Source organism: Pimephales promelas, chromosome 16 (assembly GCF_988280905.1).
Source record: "Pimephales promelas chromosome 16, fPimPro1.hap1.1, whole genome shotgun sequence".
NCBI lineage: Eukaryota > Metazoa > Chordata > Actinopteri > Cypriniformes > Leuciscidae > Pimephales > Pimephales promelas.
The window spans coordinates 1,216,961-1,233,630 of NC_142784.1; the positions used below are offsets into that span (position 1 = coordinate 1,216,961).

At 39.3% G+C, this 16,670-nt stretch overlaps 2 protein-coding genes across 4 annotated transcripts in view; one reads left to right on the forward strand and one right to left on the reverse strand.

Moving 5' to 3' along the window:
- The first annotated feature begins 774 nt into the window (after window positions 1-774).
- Window positions 775-4,811, forward strand: il12a (interleukin 12a). Its single transcript, XM_039654007.2, has 7 exons — window positions 775-850; window positions 975-1,099; window positions 2,219-2,335; window positions 2,509-2,550; window positions 2,633-2,752; window positions 2,938-2,982; window positions 4,507-4,811. Exons 1-7 carry the CDS (start codon window positions 841-843, stop codon window positions 4,636-4,638), a joined length of 591 nt encoding a protein of 196 aa, XP_039509941.1. The 5' UTR covers window positions 775-840; the 3' UTR covers window positions 4,639-4,811.
- Window positions 4,812-5,055: 244 nt separating this feature from the next.
- LOC120464487 (nacht, lrr and pyd domains-containing protein 1b-like) overlaps window positions 5,056-16,670 on the reverse strand; it is a 29,856-nt gene continuing 18,241 nt past the window's right edge. For 2 of the 3 annotated variants that reach the window (XM_039654006.2, XM_039654005.2), the window contains exons 10-15: window positions 12,470-12,613; window positions 12,246-12,381; window positions 10,857-10,904; window positions 9,599-9,679; window positions 9,233-9,520; window positions 5,056-5,545 (exon numbers count right to left, since the gene is read on the reverse strand). In XM_039654006.2, coding sequence (XP_039509940.2) covers window positions 5,523-5,545; window positions 9,233-9,520; window positions 9,599-9,679; window positions 10,857-10,904; window positions 12,246-12,381; window positions 12,470-12,613 — 720 coding nt within the window. In that variant the 3' untranslated portion in view covers window positions 5,056-5,522. Of the gene's footprint in view, window positions 5,546-9,232; window positions 9,521-9,598; window positions 9,680-10,791; window positions 10,905-12,245; window positions 12,382-12,469; window positions 12,614-16,670 lie in introns of all 3 variants that reach the window. The other variant, XR_016146776.1, reaches the window with a different exon arrangement.

The following is a 16,670-nucleotide window of genomic DNA, read 5'->3' on the forward strand; positions in this document are numbered from 1 at the left end:
AGATGCTTATGTACAGATATGTATAAAATAAGAAAAATAAAACTTGGTTTCATACACTGTGGCCTGCTGGGTCGTCTTTATGATCTACAGTAGAATGAAACGGATTAACTGTGAGGTTCATTATCAGTTAGCATTATTAACTAACATGAACAATGAGCAGTACAGTATTTGTTACAGTATTTGTTAATAATGTCAATCCAGCTGTTCATGTTAGTGCATTCACTGATGTTAACACTGTAAGTGTTTCAGATGTGATGTACTGTACATTTTCTTTCATCCAGTTTCAGTGACTCTCGTTTCCAGAAACGCCGTTAGTCATCTCAGAAGTGGCTTTTCTTCCTCGGCTCAATTATTTGCCGTTTTGTAAATGAATGTGTTTCACTTTGGAAATTTGTCACTCCCACAGATCAAGTAAATGTATGCCTCATGTTCTATTTGAGGCCGAATATGACTGTTATTACACATTATTGCGACAAAAAGAAATCCTGTAAGTTCACCACATCGTGTGATGAAGAGTGAGAAGACTACAGCAGATCATCATCATCATCACTCAGGTATTGATGACAATTGAGATTTGTGGTTGTGACTTTTGAATGAAGTGAAATGTCAGTGTGTGTGTGCTGAGGTCACTGATGATGCGAGTGTGTGTGTTTATTCCAGTTTCAGCACAACAACAAACCAAAAGAAAAACTCTCTCTGTCTGTGGGTGTGTGTGTGTGTGTGTGTAGCACACCAGTGAGGTTTAGAGCATCACTGAGGGATTCCCCAATCATCCATGTGTACAGTATAAAGCCATCACACTCTTACTAGAACACACACTCTGACCTGACGACACACACCATGAAGATCTGTGAGTATCAAGTCGTCACACACTGATTGTCAGTTAGAGCGGTTGAAGGTTCATGTTGAGGACTGACAGCTGTGTGAGGTGAGGCCGTGTCTGACGGTGTGTGTGTGTGTGTGTGTGTGTGCAGGCGCTGTGTTGTGTGTAGTTGTGGCTCTTGCGCTGGGTTCTCCAGTTCCTCTGAACACACACTCGTGTCGGTGCGCCAGCTCTGCCAGATCTCTGCTGTCCAGCCTCACACACATCATGGAGAAGGTACGTTCATCTCACACTGTCACACAGATGTTCAACACTTCACTTAATGCATTACATATTTTCATAGATAAGTGTAACCAAAGTTCAAATGCATTTAATATTTGCAGATTGTCGTGTGTTTTAATGCAGTATACTTTCTAAACATGTCTACAATGACTACATAAGAATTATAATGTATTATAACTGTGGTTACACTTATTCATAAGACCACACAGTCTGTTATAAGGCATTAAAATACTTTAATAATGCATCAAACACAAGGGCTTTCAGTAGTGTTTCTGAAAGTGTAGTGAGTGATTCACTTTATAGCCCTTAATCCTGTAATTGTGGACACATGTGGGCACAGAGGACTGATCCTAATTTGTATTTATTATAAATGTTATATCACAGTCTTCGATAAAGTTTTGTCTATTCATTTATGGTGTTTTTTTATATTTTGGGGATATTTTTGAATTTATTCACTTCAAAAAGTACCATATTTTCTATGTAAATTATGCTTATTTTTATGTTTTATTTTTTTAACTACATTAAAATATCATTCCAGTAAGTTCTTAGAGCTAAACCCTAAAGATGAAGTGACTTTGCCGTCAGCTGGTGTCTTATTTTGGCTTATTTTAGTTTAATGCTCTAACTTTCAGTTTTTCCCATTCATTTCATTTCTATGGGTGCCCATTTTTGACCCAAATACAAGATTAAGGAGTTTTTTTTCACCCACTTAAGTCAAAAAAAAAAAATGTGTGTGTTCAGGAGGCAAACTTAGGAAAAGTAGCCAAGTCTTGTACCGCTCAGATCAAGGGAAGTATTTTTTAAAAAAATAAATCAAATCTATTTTGCCCACATTTGTCCAGAATACGTTTTTAGGGTTAAATAAAGTGTGTAATATGGTTGTGGATGTGTGCTCAGGTCCAGAAACACAAATACAGTCACACAACATCCACATCAGACATGTGACCAAACCAAACATCCCAGAATTCAGCTGAAACTCTGATGTTTGTGTTGCTGGTTTCCCTCCAGAATGATGTCACTGTGTGTTGTTGGCTTGTTCAAGGGATTTTACGAACACATATATAGAAGAAATAGATGCGTACGTGTTTAATGTGAAGTGTGTGTTGAGCGCAGGAGGGGAAGATGGAGCATCAGGATCTGTTCGCTGGGTTTAACTGCACTGATCTGGAGGCTCAGATGATTCCTCACACTCAGACCGCCTCCGTCTGTCAGCCCAGCGCCTCGGATGATGTGAGGACACACACACACACACTTCAGCTGAAGTTCAGTCTCAGGGTTCAGAACTGCATCTTCATCATTAAAGAAGAGTAGATCTGCTCACAGTGTTTGAACTTACGACCAAACGTCGTCGTGTGTGTTGTTCTGCTGGTCTTTTCCTCATTTGTTAATGCTTGTGATTTCAGGCCATGTCCTGCTCCAGCCAGAGGTCCTCCTCTTTCAGTGAGGTGAGTCCGCGGAGATGTTTAACATGTTTAATAATCGCTCCGGCTTGAGTCGGGTGTCTCACGCGCTGCTGTTTTCTCTCAGGAGGAGTGTTTGAGGAACATCAGAAGAGATCTGCACTATTATAAGCTTCTGCTGAAGTCCTACAAGCCCACAGCGAGTGACCTGAGTCCTGTCCAGACGGCCACCTCTGACCTCGAGCAGGTGAGGATCTCCATCTCTCAATCATGTGTCAGTTACTGTGAAATAATGCCATGTTTGAGGAACAGTAGCAGAATGAGGCGGACGTTTGGTTAGCAAGCTAGTTTCAATTTAGTGTTTATATGTTGAATGATAAAAAGGTGTGTGTGTCAAATGTGTGTGTGATGAAGACTGTGCTTGTTTTGAAGTGCTTGACAGCAGACGGAGCCGCCGCTAATGGAGCGTTTCCTGAGGTGAGTGTCTCTTTCTCTCCCACAGTCACCAGTACACTCAGCTTTCTCACTGCACACCAGTGCCATAGGGAAAAACTGACTTATAGATCTTATTTAATCATCTCATAATACTAGGCTGAATACATGCATCCAATGCACTGTTACACATGTTTTCTTTCTGTTTATTTTCACTTAAAAAACTTAAATAACTGTGTTCATGTGAATCCTCGTCTTTTGACACTGAATTGAGTGCAACTGAATTGAGTCCTGAGAGGCTTTGTGTGCCACGCTTTGGGTTTAAAGGAGTAGTTCACTTTATTAAAAAAAAAAAAAAAACTTTTGCTGATAATTTACTCAACCCCATGTCATCCAAGATGTCCATGTCTTTCTTTCTTCAGTCGAAAAGAAATTTAGGTTTTTGATGAAAACATTCCAGGATTTTCTCCATATAATGGACTTCAATGGGGTCCAAACGGTTCAAGGTCCAAAAGACAGTTTCAGTGCAAACTGTTCAAACGACTCCAGACGATGAATAAGGGTCTTATCAAGCGAAACGAGCGGCCATTTAATAAATAAATAACAACGTTTAAGTTTTATAAGCTCAAATGCTCGCCTTGCTCTGTTCTGTGTGACTCTCCTGTTCAAACTCGTTCATTAAAATGAACAAATCTTTTACAGAGTCAATTCGTTCATTTTGTTCATTGAATGAATCAAATGACTCTGGAAAAGATTAGTTAATTAATTAATCATTAAAACATTTAAAAATTTACATTTAAAAACAGTAAAATAAAATAAAAACATTTAAAAACAGTAAAAAAACATTTTAATTAACAAGTTTGAACAGGAGAGTCACACAGAACAGAGCAAGGCGATCGTTTCGCTTGATAAGACCCTTATTCATCGTCTGGAGTCGTTTAAAGCCCTTTGAACAGTTTGCACTGAAACTCTCATTTGGACCTTGAACCGTTTGGACCCCATTGAAGTCCATTATATGGAGAAGAATCCTGGAATGTTTTCATCAAAAACCTTAATTTCTTTTCGACTGAAGAAAGAAAGACGTGGACATCTTGGATGACATGGGGGCGAGTAAATCATCAGCAAAAGTGCACAAAATTTGTGTGAGTAAAATTATGATTTATTATTATTTTAAGTAAAATTCTGCACAATACACACAATCCCACGCTGAAAATCAAGCCCTGTAACACCAACAATAATCATCCGGAGCAGTGAGTGAATGGAGGCGGGTTTGTCCTTCACCCACTGTTGGAGAGATAAGTGTGATATGTGTTTTTTGTTGTTTGGAGTGTTGGAAGCGTTTCATATATTTCTGCATCAAAAAATCATTATTTTTGACAAACTACATTGCATTTAGTTTAGTCCTTCAGATGAAAAACTACAATTGAAAAGTGTATTATATATAAAAGTCAACCTGCCAAAGTGACTTCAGACTTCAATATATAATACATGTGTGTGTGTGTGTGTTAATGTGAAGCCCTGTACACACACTCCTTCCTCCATTCATCCGCTCGTTCCCTCTGTTCGCAGTGGGGCAAGTGGAGCGGGACGTCCTTCGAGAACCGTGTGACCCTGTGCAAAACACTGAAGGGCTTCCACGTGCGGGCCATCACCATGAACAGAGCGCTCGCATACATCGGCTCCGGAGACCACAGGAAGTGATGTCGCTCACACCGGAAACCACTGCATGACACTCATATTCATAAGCTAGATCTCCATGCTGAATATTTATGTTCATTATTGAATCTATTTATTTGTTTTGATAAATTATTTATTGATATTCATGTTTTACATTATTTATTAACTATTTATTAAAATATTTGTGTAACAAAAAAGGTCTTTTGTGTGTTTGTGAGCATGATAACTAAAAACAAGTCAAGATTTTTTATTTTTTGGGGGGGGAAATGTTCAGATTAAAGACTGAAACTGAACAGTAAAAATGTCTTTGGATGGGGTCGATCAAAACTGAACTGAAACACTGCTATTCAAGTCACGAATACACAGAAAGCTGTAAATGCCCCATATATTTCCAGATATAAAGTTATAACTGTAGCTCCTAAATGAACAACCAAACCCCTGTTGGTGTTTCCAATCATTTCTTGATTTATTCGTCTAAAGAAAGGTCACCCTAGGGAAATGACACCTAGAAACCTCCACCAGAATAAAGCCATTCCCCTGAGAAAGTGTGACAGTGTGGATTTAACCACACACACAGAGAAACCCTGAATATTCATACGTTCAAGTGTGTGTTCTGCATGAATATCAGCAACATTATCGGTCCATAACATCTGCACCTGAGAAACTAAAGCAGACCATCACAGTTCATGATTCAACAAAGACAAACTTTGGAAGACACGTTAAAATATGTACAACCTCTAAAAATATATATATACAATTGTATAAAACAATGGAGATGCAGTGAGAGCATTTCACACAGATCTCAGTTTCACAGATCTCAGGTCAGCTCCAGATCTCGGTGTGAAGGCCGTCGTCTCCAACAGCTTCAGTGATGTTCCTCCACAGCACACACACCGCTGGACCCAACGTCACGAGTTATTCTGCAGCATCTCTGGAAAAACCACGAGAAACAGAGACAAAAACTACACTGTAAACCATAATAAGTTGGTAAAACGCAAAAAAAAAAAAATAGGTAGATCAGCTAGATCAAAAATTTGAAGTTACGAAATTTGAAGTTTTAGTAAGAAGAGCTTGCATAGTTTTATTTTGTACTCAGTTAATCCGTTCAAATGTCTAAGTAAGCTAATTCGTTCATTTAACTTAAAATTATGTAATCTAAACAAATATTTTTTTGTTGAGGAAAGTCGGCTAATAGGAAACAATGCTTTGATAATAGCTGGATGAGTATGACAAACATTTAACATATAACAATAAGAACACTGTTGACTTTACTCGTTTGTTTTATTCAGAGCGAACAACGCGTTTGGCATATAGCATCCTCAGGTTCGCTCTCTTAATTACCGAGTCACATGATCAGTTGTTCGTAATATTTGAAATGTCAATATCGAACACATTCCCATAAATACCTAGTTAAGAAAATATAGTTCACATCCTCAATATAAACATGATTATCATCATCAAAAGCCCAACAAGAGCAAAACATTTAGTAGAAATATAAATATGCACATTACTGATATACATCATCAATATGTCCACAATATTGAGGACACATGCACTGCAGTGAGCCTAACCCATATTTCTAGAAAACCGCTCAAATCCTGCGATCCACCACAGGGTTCAACAGTAGATGTTCTCAAAGCTCATGCTCCTCTCGTCACCATGATGGTCAACTGATCCCAGCACAGTTTCAGTTTAAATGCTCATGAAGTTCATGAAGCTCAAAACAATTAAACACTTCCGATTACTTAAAATGTGTCAGTTCTGTGGACTCAAAAGAAACTCAATAAAGTTAATTTGATTTAACTAATTTGATTAATTTAAGTTTGCCCTACTCAAACCAATTAATTATTTTGAGTGTTAGGGTTTCCTGACATTTATACTGTACAGTGGTGATACAGAAGCTTTTCAAATCCTCACCATGAACTCATAAACTTTACAAAGACATTAAAGCGTCACAGAAGAACGTGTTTCAGGCAAGACAACACCGCGAGTAAGGTCAAACACTTCCCCAGTTGATTCATCACAGTACAGTAAAACTATTTGTATAACAACTTTACTGAAATCTTGAAAATATACTAATGAGGTCATTTCAAATTAAATGTGTGTTCATTTAGAAACATTTCCAGAAGAGAAATCTAAACACTGGATAAAGTCAAAATTGTGTTTGATTTGTTGACATGTTAAAGGTTTTTACAGAGGGGATTTTTCATTTCTCTTTTTTATCCCTCCATACATCAGAAAATACAGTAAACAGTCAGAAACTAAATACAGCACATTTCCACCATGATTTTGGGAATAAAACCTTCAGAATATAGCTAGGAATAAATCTGTAAAGTTTGGTGTGTGTAAGTGTTTCTGTGAAAAAAGTGTAACACTTTACAATGAAGTTCATCAGTTAACATTAGTTAACATGAACTAAGAATAACCAATACTTCTTTGGCATTTATTTATCTTAATAAATATGAATTTATTATTTGTTCATTTAAACATTTACTAATGCATTATTAAAATCAAAGGTTGTATTTTTTTACATGAGTGTCACTGTAAACTAACATGAACAAACAATGAACAGCTGGATTTGTATTAACCAACATTAACACAGATTATTAAATACCGTAACAGATGTATTACTCATTGTTAGTTCATGTTAGTTAATACATTAGCAAACTCAGCGTCTGTATTGTAATTTAAATCTACAGACAAAAAAATAAATAGATAAATTGCAATGAAAAAAACACTTAAAGGGCAACTATTATGGAAAATTCACTTTTGCATGGTGTTTGAACATAAATGTGTGTTGGCCGTGTGTGAGCAACTGTTCTTTAAGTTGTTCTCCTCACATTTGCCACAGAAGCACCTGTATGACAAGTAAACATGACGCCACAAGTCCCTCACATAAATGTAATTTCGCTTAGACGTAGCAAACTTAATCACAGTATGTGTTTTTTAGTTTCAAAAAATTGCACCAACGTTAGTGTTTGTGTGTGTCTGTGTGTGTGTGTGTGTGTTGCACATCCATAATTTCAAATTTGTTTATTCTGCCGGAGTCTCTTCGTCATCTGGGTCTGATCAGAGACTATTTATATATTCAGATTCAAACATGTACGGCTGAATGACATACAAAACAGCGCGTCTCTCACTCTCTCAGCCCTTTTGCTTAGACCGACTGCCATAGGTATCAAGTTACGCCCTCATCCAAAGGCAGGGCGGGGATATGCAGCTCATTTGCATTTAAGGTTGTATACACCAAAACAGCTCATTTTTAAACAGGCCCCAAAAAATGGTTATAATAAATTAACTATGGGGTATTTTGAGCTGAAACTTCACAAATACATTCTGGGGACACCCGAGACCAATATTACATCTTGTAAAAAGCAGCATAATAGGTGCCCTTTAAATACGGTTTGGTTGTTTTTTTTCCACAAATATTAAAGAAGACATGTTACAGAAGCCTAAAATCTCTAAATTGTCCAGTGCCTAAAAAAACAATGTTTTTGCCAGTGCCTTAAACAGGAATAGCGATCACTAAAACACCAGGCGTCACATGACTGAACGCCACATTTGAAGAAGTGGCTTTGATTCCCGCACGCTCTTCTGCATCCCTGGGCTATTTTTATCAGCTGGTGGATGTGATATGAATATGAAACTCTCTCTAAAGACACCTCAAAACCCTCATCTTTCCCTAGGTCCTGTAACAAATCCCTCCCTCGCAGGTCAAAATGACCCGAAGCCCTACATTTATACTACTTTTTTTCACCCAGAAAGCTTATTTTATTTCATTTTGATGATATTTTTTTTTAACATTTTTTAATGCAATTTTTTTAGGAGATTTTTTGTTCTTTTTTTATTTTATTTACCTTTAAATTATTAGATTCAACCAATGAATAATAAATAAATAGTAATTTACAATTTTTTTTTTAGATTTTTTGTTCTTTTTTTATTTTATTTACCTTTAAATTATTAGATTCAACCAATAAATAATAAATAAATAGTAATTTAGTAATTTAAGCACATTTTTTTAACTTAAATTCAAAATCACTCACAATTTCATGCATAACCCTATTACTTCAGTTTAAAATATCTTAAATTGGGTGTCTTTGCCGTCCTCTTGTTGGAAAACAATAATATAAGATGATATTTCATGACTTTAGATGGGCTTTTATGAGCTGTTCCGCATGCATTCACACATGTAGACATTACAAAATAATATTTTAGTAAGTTTTAGCATTTTTGGTTTGATTTTTGAGCATTTAGGTTTGTACTGAAGCATTCCATTGATTCCTATGGGGGTCAAAATGACTCGCGAGGGAAAGATTTGAAACTTTTTAAAATTTCAACCACAAAGCTCTACGAATGCATTAAAAAATGTTTTGTGTATTTGTTGTTCAAGTGCGACAAAAGAACTCCAATAAACACTCAATTTTGAAATATTTTTTTAAAACAATTTCCAGGTCAAAAGACCCGAGGGAAGGATGATTAACACTGCCTGTCGCCCGACCATCCGCCCAAAGAGCCACATAGTGTCGGCCCAGATCCGCCCACATCTGGGCCGTGTGGAATCCAAGTGTGCCGGATGTGGACCGACACTATGTTCGACACAGACCATCACGTCACCCACCGTCCAGCACAGCGATGACCTCGTTAGGCACGTCGTCGTTGTCCTTCAGACACTTGTGTAGGTCCTGAATCCCCGCGTTCCCCTTGGGTTGCTGTCTCCTCCAGCGCTCCAGCATGGTGAACTTCAGCATGGTCACGTCCTCCTCCGCGGACTCCATCTTCTCCAGGTCCTGCTTGCTGAGGCCAAGGTAGCAGATGGCCACGATCTTCCACTCCTTGCCCATGCGCTTGGCCACCTGCATCAGCTGCTGGTCCGTCAGGCCCGGGGCCGGGGCCGTCCCGGCACAGTCTGGACACACAGCGGAGCGCCAGTCAACACACAGCAGGACTGGCACTGTGAGGAGAGTTGTGTCTGTCACCAACCTACCGGACTCGTCGACGCCACGAGCTTTCTTATTGGGCTTGTTGCAGAGATCTTCCTCTGACGTGCTGATTGATCTCTTCCTGCCTGTAGAGGGCCAGAACACCAAACACTGACTGAATATTCCCCAATAACCCCTTCCCCACCAGCAATTTAACAAAACAGAAAGTTGTCAGCCACCGCCAGTGCTTTTGACTACTCTTTCAGAATAGGTGTACCCAGCCAGCAATGACATGTGGGGCCAAGATGAGGGCTTCATGGACGGCATATGTGGGCCCCATTATGGGCTTGCACCCGGAATCCACATTGGGGCAAGTCGTGGAAGCCCAGACGCATTAAAAGTGGGACCTGTCAGGGTACTTCATGTCAGGCCCCACCGGCCCAAATGGGTCTAAAGTGGGCTGAACCCAGGATCCAGCCGTGGATGCCCAGATGGGCTTTAAAAGGGATGTTATGTGGGATCTTAACCGGGCAATTTCTTGACAGACCCACATGTCATTGTTGGCTAGGGTTGGGTATCGAGAATCGAGTATCGATTGGAACCGAGACTAACTTTTCGTTTTTCCCGGAATCGTTCAAAAGTTAAAATTTCAATTCCTAGTTTCGATATTCACAGTCCGCCGAGCGGAAGAAGAAACCGCTGAACAACACCAACGAAGAAGCGTCTACCGGAAGTGTTGGCATAACCGCGCGAGTCGAACATGAGTACCTTACGTCGGCGATCCAAAGTGTGGCTTCACTTTTCTAAAAATAAAGAAATCTCGGCAAAATGCAAAATTTGTGACAGAAGGAGTATTTCCTTCAGAAAGGCCGTTGGTTAGCAAGGTTAGCTAAACTTTTTTGACCCTGCCTCTTAAAAGAATCGGAATCGAGAATCGTTAGGAACCGGAATCGAAACAAGGAATCGGAATCGGAATCAGAATCGTTCAAATTCAAACGATACCCAACCCTATTGTTGGCTGGGTAATAGTTAGCGCCAAACACGGAAAGTCAATTTCCGTCAATAAGATAAGCTTCAACAACTCTTCCAGCGTTTATTTTTTATCCCTGAAAGTCTGAGTTGGAAGAGTTTGAAAGAGTGCAAAAACACAACAAGTCCGTAAAAGCGTTAGTAAGTAGATGAGTTTTCTTGTTTAGCCTGATGGCATTTAAAGTGTTTCCCACAAACCCATTTTAAGGATTTAACCAATCACACTGACTTCAGGACGATGGACACCGGAAGTGCTTAAACATACGCCATCCCTGCTGGATATCCACGCCATACCTTTCGTTGGTTTTTTGGGGTTTTCGTCTAGTTGATGTACACAGTCTCCTGTAAAAGATTTAATATTAGACTTATTCTTCTTTACAATCACAGGCACACACACACATACAAGGGTCAAGGGTCATTCTCAGAAAACTGTCTCCACCACTTACTTTTATAGATTAACAGTATATTGAATTCAGTGACTGTATAAGGTTTACTGTATAATACAACACATTTTTTTTCTGAGCAAATACATAATTTGTCCTTGTACATGCACTGTTATGCTGTGACGTTTCCCGCTTTTGACATAAAAGCGTCTTTTCCTGAAAATAATGCTTTTGACTACATGGTAGACAGAAGTAAGTCTTTAGCAGTATGGCATTGGGATTACATTGGCCATAACATCATATGTTGAGGCTGTTATCAGACATTTTTGCGATGGATTTAGTATATCAGTTTTTTGAACTGTTACCTTCTGGGAAACGCACGCACAACCAGACTCATGAACAGTTTTTATCCTAATGCCATCAGGATAATGAACCATGAACTGAAATTAAACCCTCAAATCATTACCACAAGACCTTTTTTGACATGTTATATGTCACATAATTAAGTGGATAGCACTAAGCACTTTATTATAACGGGCAACTTGCAATATGAACTAACTACTCTTTACTGTGTATGTATGTTGGAAGTATTAAAATTTTCATTGTATGCAAGTACAATGACAATAAAGGAATCAATCAATCAATCAATAAGGCACTGAATGATACTACCAGACTTACTGTTATAGGGGTGAATAATGTAAAGATTTTAACATAAAATTAACTTAATGTTGAGTATTGGGGAGGTTTGTCCTGGTACTTCAGGCCTGAGGTGGGAAAATATAAGTTCAGGAGTAGGGTTGGGTATCGAGAATCAAGTATCGATTGGAACCGGGACTAACTTTTCGTTTTTCCCGGAATCGTTCAAAAGTTAAAATTTCAATTCCTAGTTTCGATATTCACAGTTCGCCGAGCGGAAGAAGAAACGAAGAAGCGTCTACCGGAAGTGTTGGCATAACCGCGCGAGTCGAACATGAGTAGCTTACGTCGGCGATCGAAAGTGTGGCTTCACTTTTCTAAAAATAACGAAATCTCGGCAAAATGCTAAATTTGTGACAAAAGGAGTATTTCCTTCAGAAAGGCCGTTGGTTAGCAAGGTTAGCTAAACTTTTTTGACCCTGCTTCTTAAAAGAATCGGAATCGAGAATCGTTAGGAACCGGAATCGAAACAAGGAATCGGAATCAGAATCGTTCAAATTCAAACGATACCCAACCCTATTCAGGAGTAACATCTTGAATAAAGTTATAAAAATGTCTCCGTCTGTGTGAAATGAGCCAGTGGTGTGTGTTCATGAAGCCGTACCCTCTCTGATGGTCGCGGTCCACACAGTTTGTCCCGAGTCGGCATCCGTCAAGGACAGTTTGAAAGGAGGACTGTCCTCAAAGAAGACCTCGAAGTATCCCTTCACCTCCACGATGACAGGAGTGAAGAGCATGTCCTACACACACACACACACACACACAGGATCTCCTCAAAGCCTGCGCTGCCGGCCGAGTGTAGGATCACCGGCTAACCCTTACCCTTACCTCGGGTGTGATGTGACCCATGGGCTCGCTGATCAGGCGGTACTTTCTGTTCTCCTCCAGCATGCATGTGGGTGGCTTGTCTACATGAATATACTTCTTGTTGTTCTTGCAGTTGTTGGCCCGCCGAACGGCCCTCCTGATGTCCTGCAGCAATGATTAAGGAGAACCTCTGAGTCCTTTCATACGGCGAAAGATGGACAACTTCAACAAACTCAGGGTTACAGGATCGGTGACACTTTGACCAAACCAAACAAATACAACTAGGTTTCTGCCGTACTACGATTGAACTGAACTGAATCAACATCGTCGTAGAGGTGCTTATAGCTCATTTTTCGACACTATTTCCCTGTTTATCACTGTAAAACTGCTTTGAAACCATTTTTATAGAAATAACCCTGACTTGACATTAGGATTTGCCCTAAGTTTGTGATTGATCCATGATTGAGCAATGCAGTTTTATTTAACATTTTAAATATTGTTGTAATCAATATTTAGTTTCTGTCTGATTAAAAACATGTATCAAATCTAATTAATCCTAGCTTTATGGGTTAACATTACATTAAACTGTCAGGTGGTTGCTTTTAACATTGGCTGTCATGAGGCCATTATAACTTTTTAATGACAAATTAAATCTGTACCACTGTAGTTGAAGTCAAGGAAAATATTCATGACACAGTTATAATGCCTCATGACAGCCAATGTCAAAGCCAACCACCTGACAGTTTTTAAGTTTGATCATTAACCTGATACTAATTTATGATAATTTATGTTGTCTCAAGTTGTCATGATGACGAAGACACTGACAGGATATGATGTATTGGTTTATGTCAAGGTGTCATAACAAAGACATCTCAAACAACGTCATATTTGCATTAAAAATGTCATAATTGGGTGAAAGACACTTAATGACAGTTGTCATAAACATGTCATGCCATAATTATGAAGGTGTCATATCAGTCTTATGCACACCCCTTCAAGTTAAGTGTTACCAATATTTTTCGGGTTTGCAGCCTTGGCTAAATGAAGTTTACACGACTCTAGATAATGATCTGAGATGTCATTGCTCTGCTGCATTGGTTCAATGTGATAATATTAGATCTAGAGTATGATTACAACAATGAGTAGTAACTCCAATTGAGTTTATAATGTCTTTAAATGCCAATCCCAATGCATCTTTTTCATTATCTACATGTATATTAAAATCACCAACAATTAGGACTTTATCTGCAGCCAGGACCAGCTCTGATAGAAAGTCAGCAAATTATTTGATAAAGTTACATTAAGCACCAACAATAATTATATTTGAAAATATTACTATAAATTAAATCAACACCTCCCCCTTTGCCTTTCAGACGAGGTTCGTGTTTGTAACTATAATCTTGGGGGGTGGATATTTCAAGTAATGTAATTGTTTGGTTTTAGCCAGGTTTCTGTCAAACACACCACATCTAGATTATAATCTCAAATCATATCATTAACAATAAGTGCTTTTGAAAAAAAGGGATCATTCAAATATTCAGCAACCTGAGCTTTATCCTTTACCATATTAGTAAATGTTGAAATTAATATTAACTAATATAAATAAAGAACGCTTTTCATTCTTAATTCATGTTAACTAAGGTAGTTAGTTAACTAATGTTACAGTAACTAATAAACCTTATTGTAAAGTGTTACCAATTTGTCATTGGTTCTCTCTTGTTTTTGCAAGTGTTAATAATTTCTTTATATGTCAGCCTGGACAAAAACTTTTTTTTTTTCGGTATGTTTTATTTCAGTTTTAATTTCATTATCACACACAAAATTTTTCTTCTTTTTTATAATATTAAAATTCTCATAGGCCGGACATCCCTTTTGACCACTGTACTTTGGGGAAAAGACCTCTAAAATCAGAACAAAATTTACGTCAAGCAACTTTTCCTAATGAAGGTTTTTTGTGTGATTTTGAGCTTGACAAACCCATTTGCTTTCATCAAATGAACGGCAGAGGCCTGGACACCTGCATATTCTTAGAAGAAAGAAAGAGTCATATTCATTTGGCCGAGTACTGTAAATGACTACATGAATTTTCAGTTCTAGCTGAACTTTTCCTTGAAGGTCAAACAAAGCTCGTTTGACTGACTGAAACTGAAAGTGCTACTCTGAAACCGCTCTGTTGTCGCACAGACCACAGGAAGTCATTTCACGTGTGAATTTGATGATTAAAACCACAGCAGAAGACAGACAGAAACCCCAGCGCCGAGACACACATTAGGGAATGTTAATTAATGACAATTAGTAAGCATTTCAGGAACATTTGGTCCATTCAAAAGTTTTGGCCTGGGCCACATTAGTGAGTACCTAACCTGGAAATTTAGCTCTGAGTCATTATCTGAGTAATATTTATCATCAAGTGGAGCTCACAGGTCTTACTGTAAAGATGTGTTTCACAGTCTTAGATGTTCAAGAAACCTTTATCTAATATGACCTCAGAATCAACAAATAAAGTGACAATCTTTATAACTACAGAAACATCTGGGCTCAATGCTAATCATTTTCTAGTGGTTCACAAGTTTCCAAAATTTCACAAAAATAAATAAATAAAATACAATAGTTTTTTACCCATGAAACCTTGTATTGTGACCACCGAAATTTTACCTATGACGTTTCACAATTCTCAATTTATTCCACAACAACAACTACCAACCTAACTGATATAAAGTAAAATAAGAATATTAATGTTAATGTGCCGGAGCCGTTTTGTCTGTGTGCGCATGTAAGATGAGAATCTGTTGGATGGATGTGCTCATTGTGATGCATTGAAGCTTTTGTTCTTGCCTGATGAATCTAGCGTTTGCGCTGAGCACTTTTGTCTGCCAAGGGAGTTGGAGGCACTCATGGCAATGCATTTGCAAAAGGAAGCTCTTTCTTATAGCGATTTAGAGACTCGAGCATTTGCGAGGAGCGTGTTCAGCTCTCGAGGGAGCTGTGATAATCTCCACCCATCCTCGGTTCGGCACCTCATGGACCGGGTCCCCGCTGCCGCAGAGGCAATCGTGAGTATCGTAGGTGGAGCGGACGAGTCTGATGGGAGTTTTTTTTCCCTTCTTGACTTCTGATTGTTGCCATTTTTTGTTTTCGGAAGCTTGCTCTAAGAAATCTCTAACTTGTTGTTTCAGGAGCCGCTCTGTGGCCACTGCCGACCTGGCGGAGAGCATAATGATGTGGCGTGTCTAGTTTTGAGAAAGAGGAGTTGAGGAGGGTGTAATTCATAATCCGCCTCCTCCGCTGTCCTGCTCATAAGACTGTAAGCCTTTGTATTCGTCCTAGATCTCCAAGTTGAGGTGTTTTCTACCTATAAAAAAAACTGTGACACTTGGGAAGTGACATTGTTTGGACAGATCATATACAGTAGTGTTCAAAAGTGATGTCCAGCCTAGGAAAATCTTAATCCTTCATTCATTTATGATTGAATATTTTGTAACAATATTCAGTGTTGTAGTCGAGACCACCTCACTCGAGTCCGAGTCGACACCGAGACCATAGAGAGTCGAGTCTGAGTCGAGACCGAGACCAGAGACGGTCGAGTCCGAGTCGAGTCCGAGACCAGAGAGAGTCGAGTCCGAGTCAAGACCGAGTCCATAGAGAGTCGAGTCTGAGTCAAGACCGAGTCCATAGAGAGTCGAGTCTGAGTCAAGACCGAGTCCATAGAGAGTCGAGTCTGAGTCCAGACCGAGACCATAGAGAGTCGAGTCCGAGTCAAGACCGAGTCCATAGAGAGTCGAGTCTGAGTCAAGACCGAGTCCATAGAGAGTCGAGTCTGAGTCAAGGCCGAGACCATAGAGAGTCGAGTCTGAGTCCAGACCGAGACCATAGAGAGTCGAGTCTGAGTCCAGACCGAGACCATAGAGAGTCGAGTCTGAGTCCAGACCGAGTCTATAGAGAGTCAAGTCTGAGTCCAGACCGAGTCCATAGAGAGTCGAGTCCGAGTCAAGACCGAGTCCATAGAGAGTCGAGTCTGAGTCCAGACCGAGACCATAGAGAGTCGAGTCTGAGTCCAGACCGAGTCTATAGAGAGTCGAGTCCGAGTCGAGTCCGAGACCAGAGACGGTCGAGTCCGAGTCGAATCCGAGACCAGAGAGAGTCGAGTCCGAGTCAAGACCGAGTCCATAGAGAGTCGAGTCTGAGTCAAGACCGAGTCCATAGAGAGTCGAGTCTGAGTCAA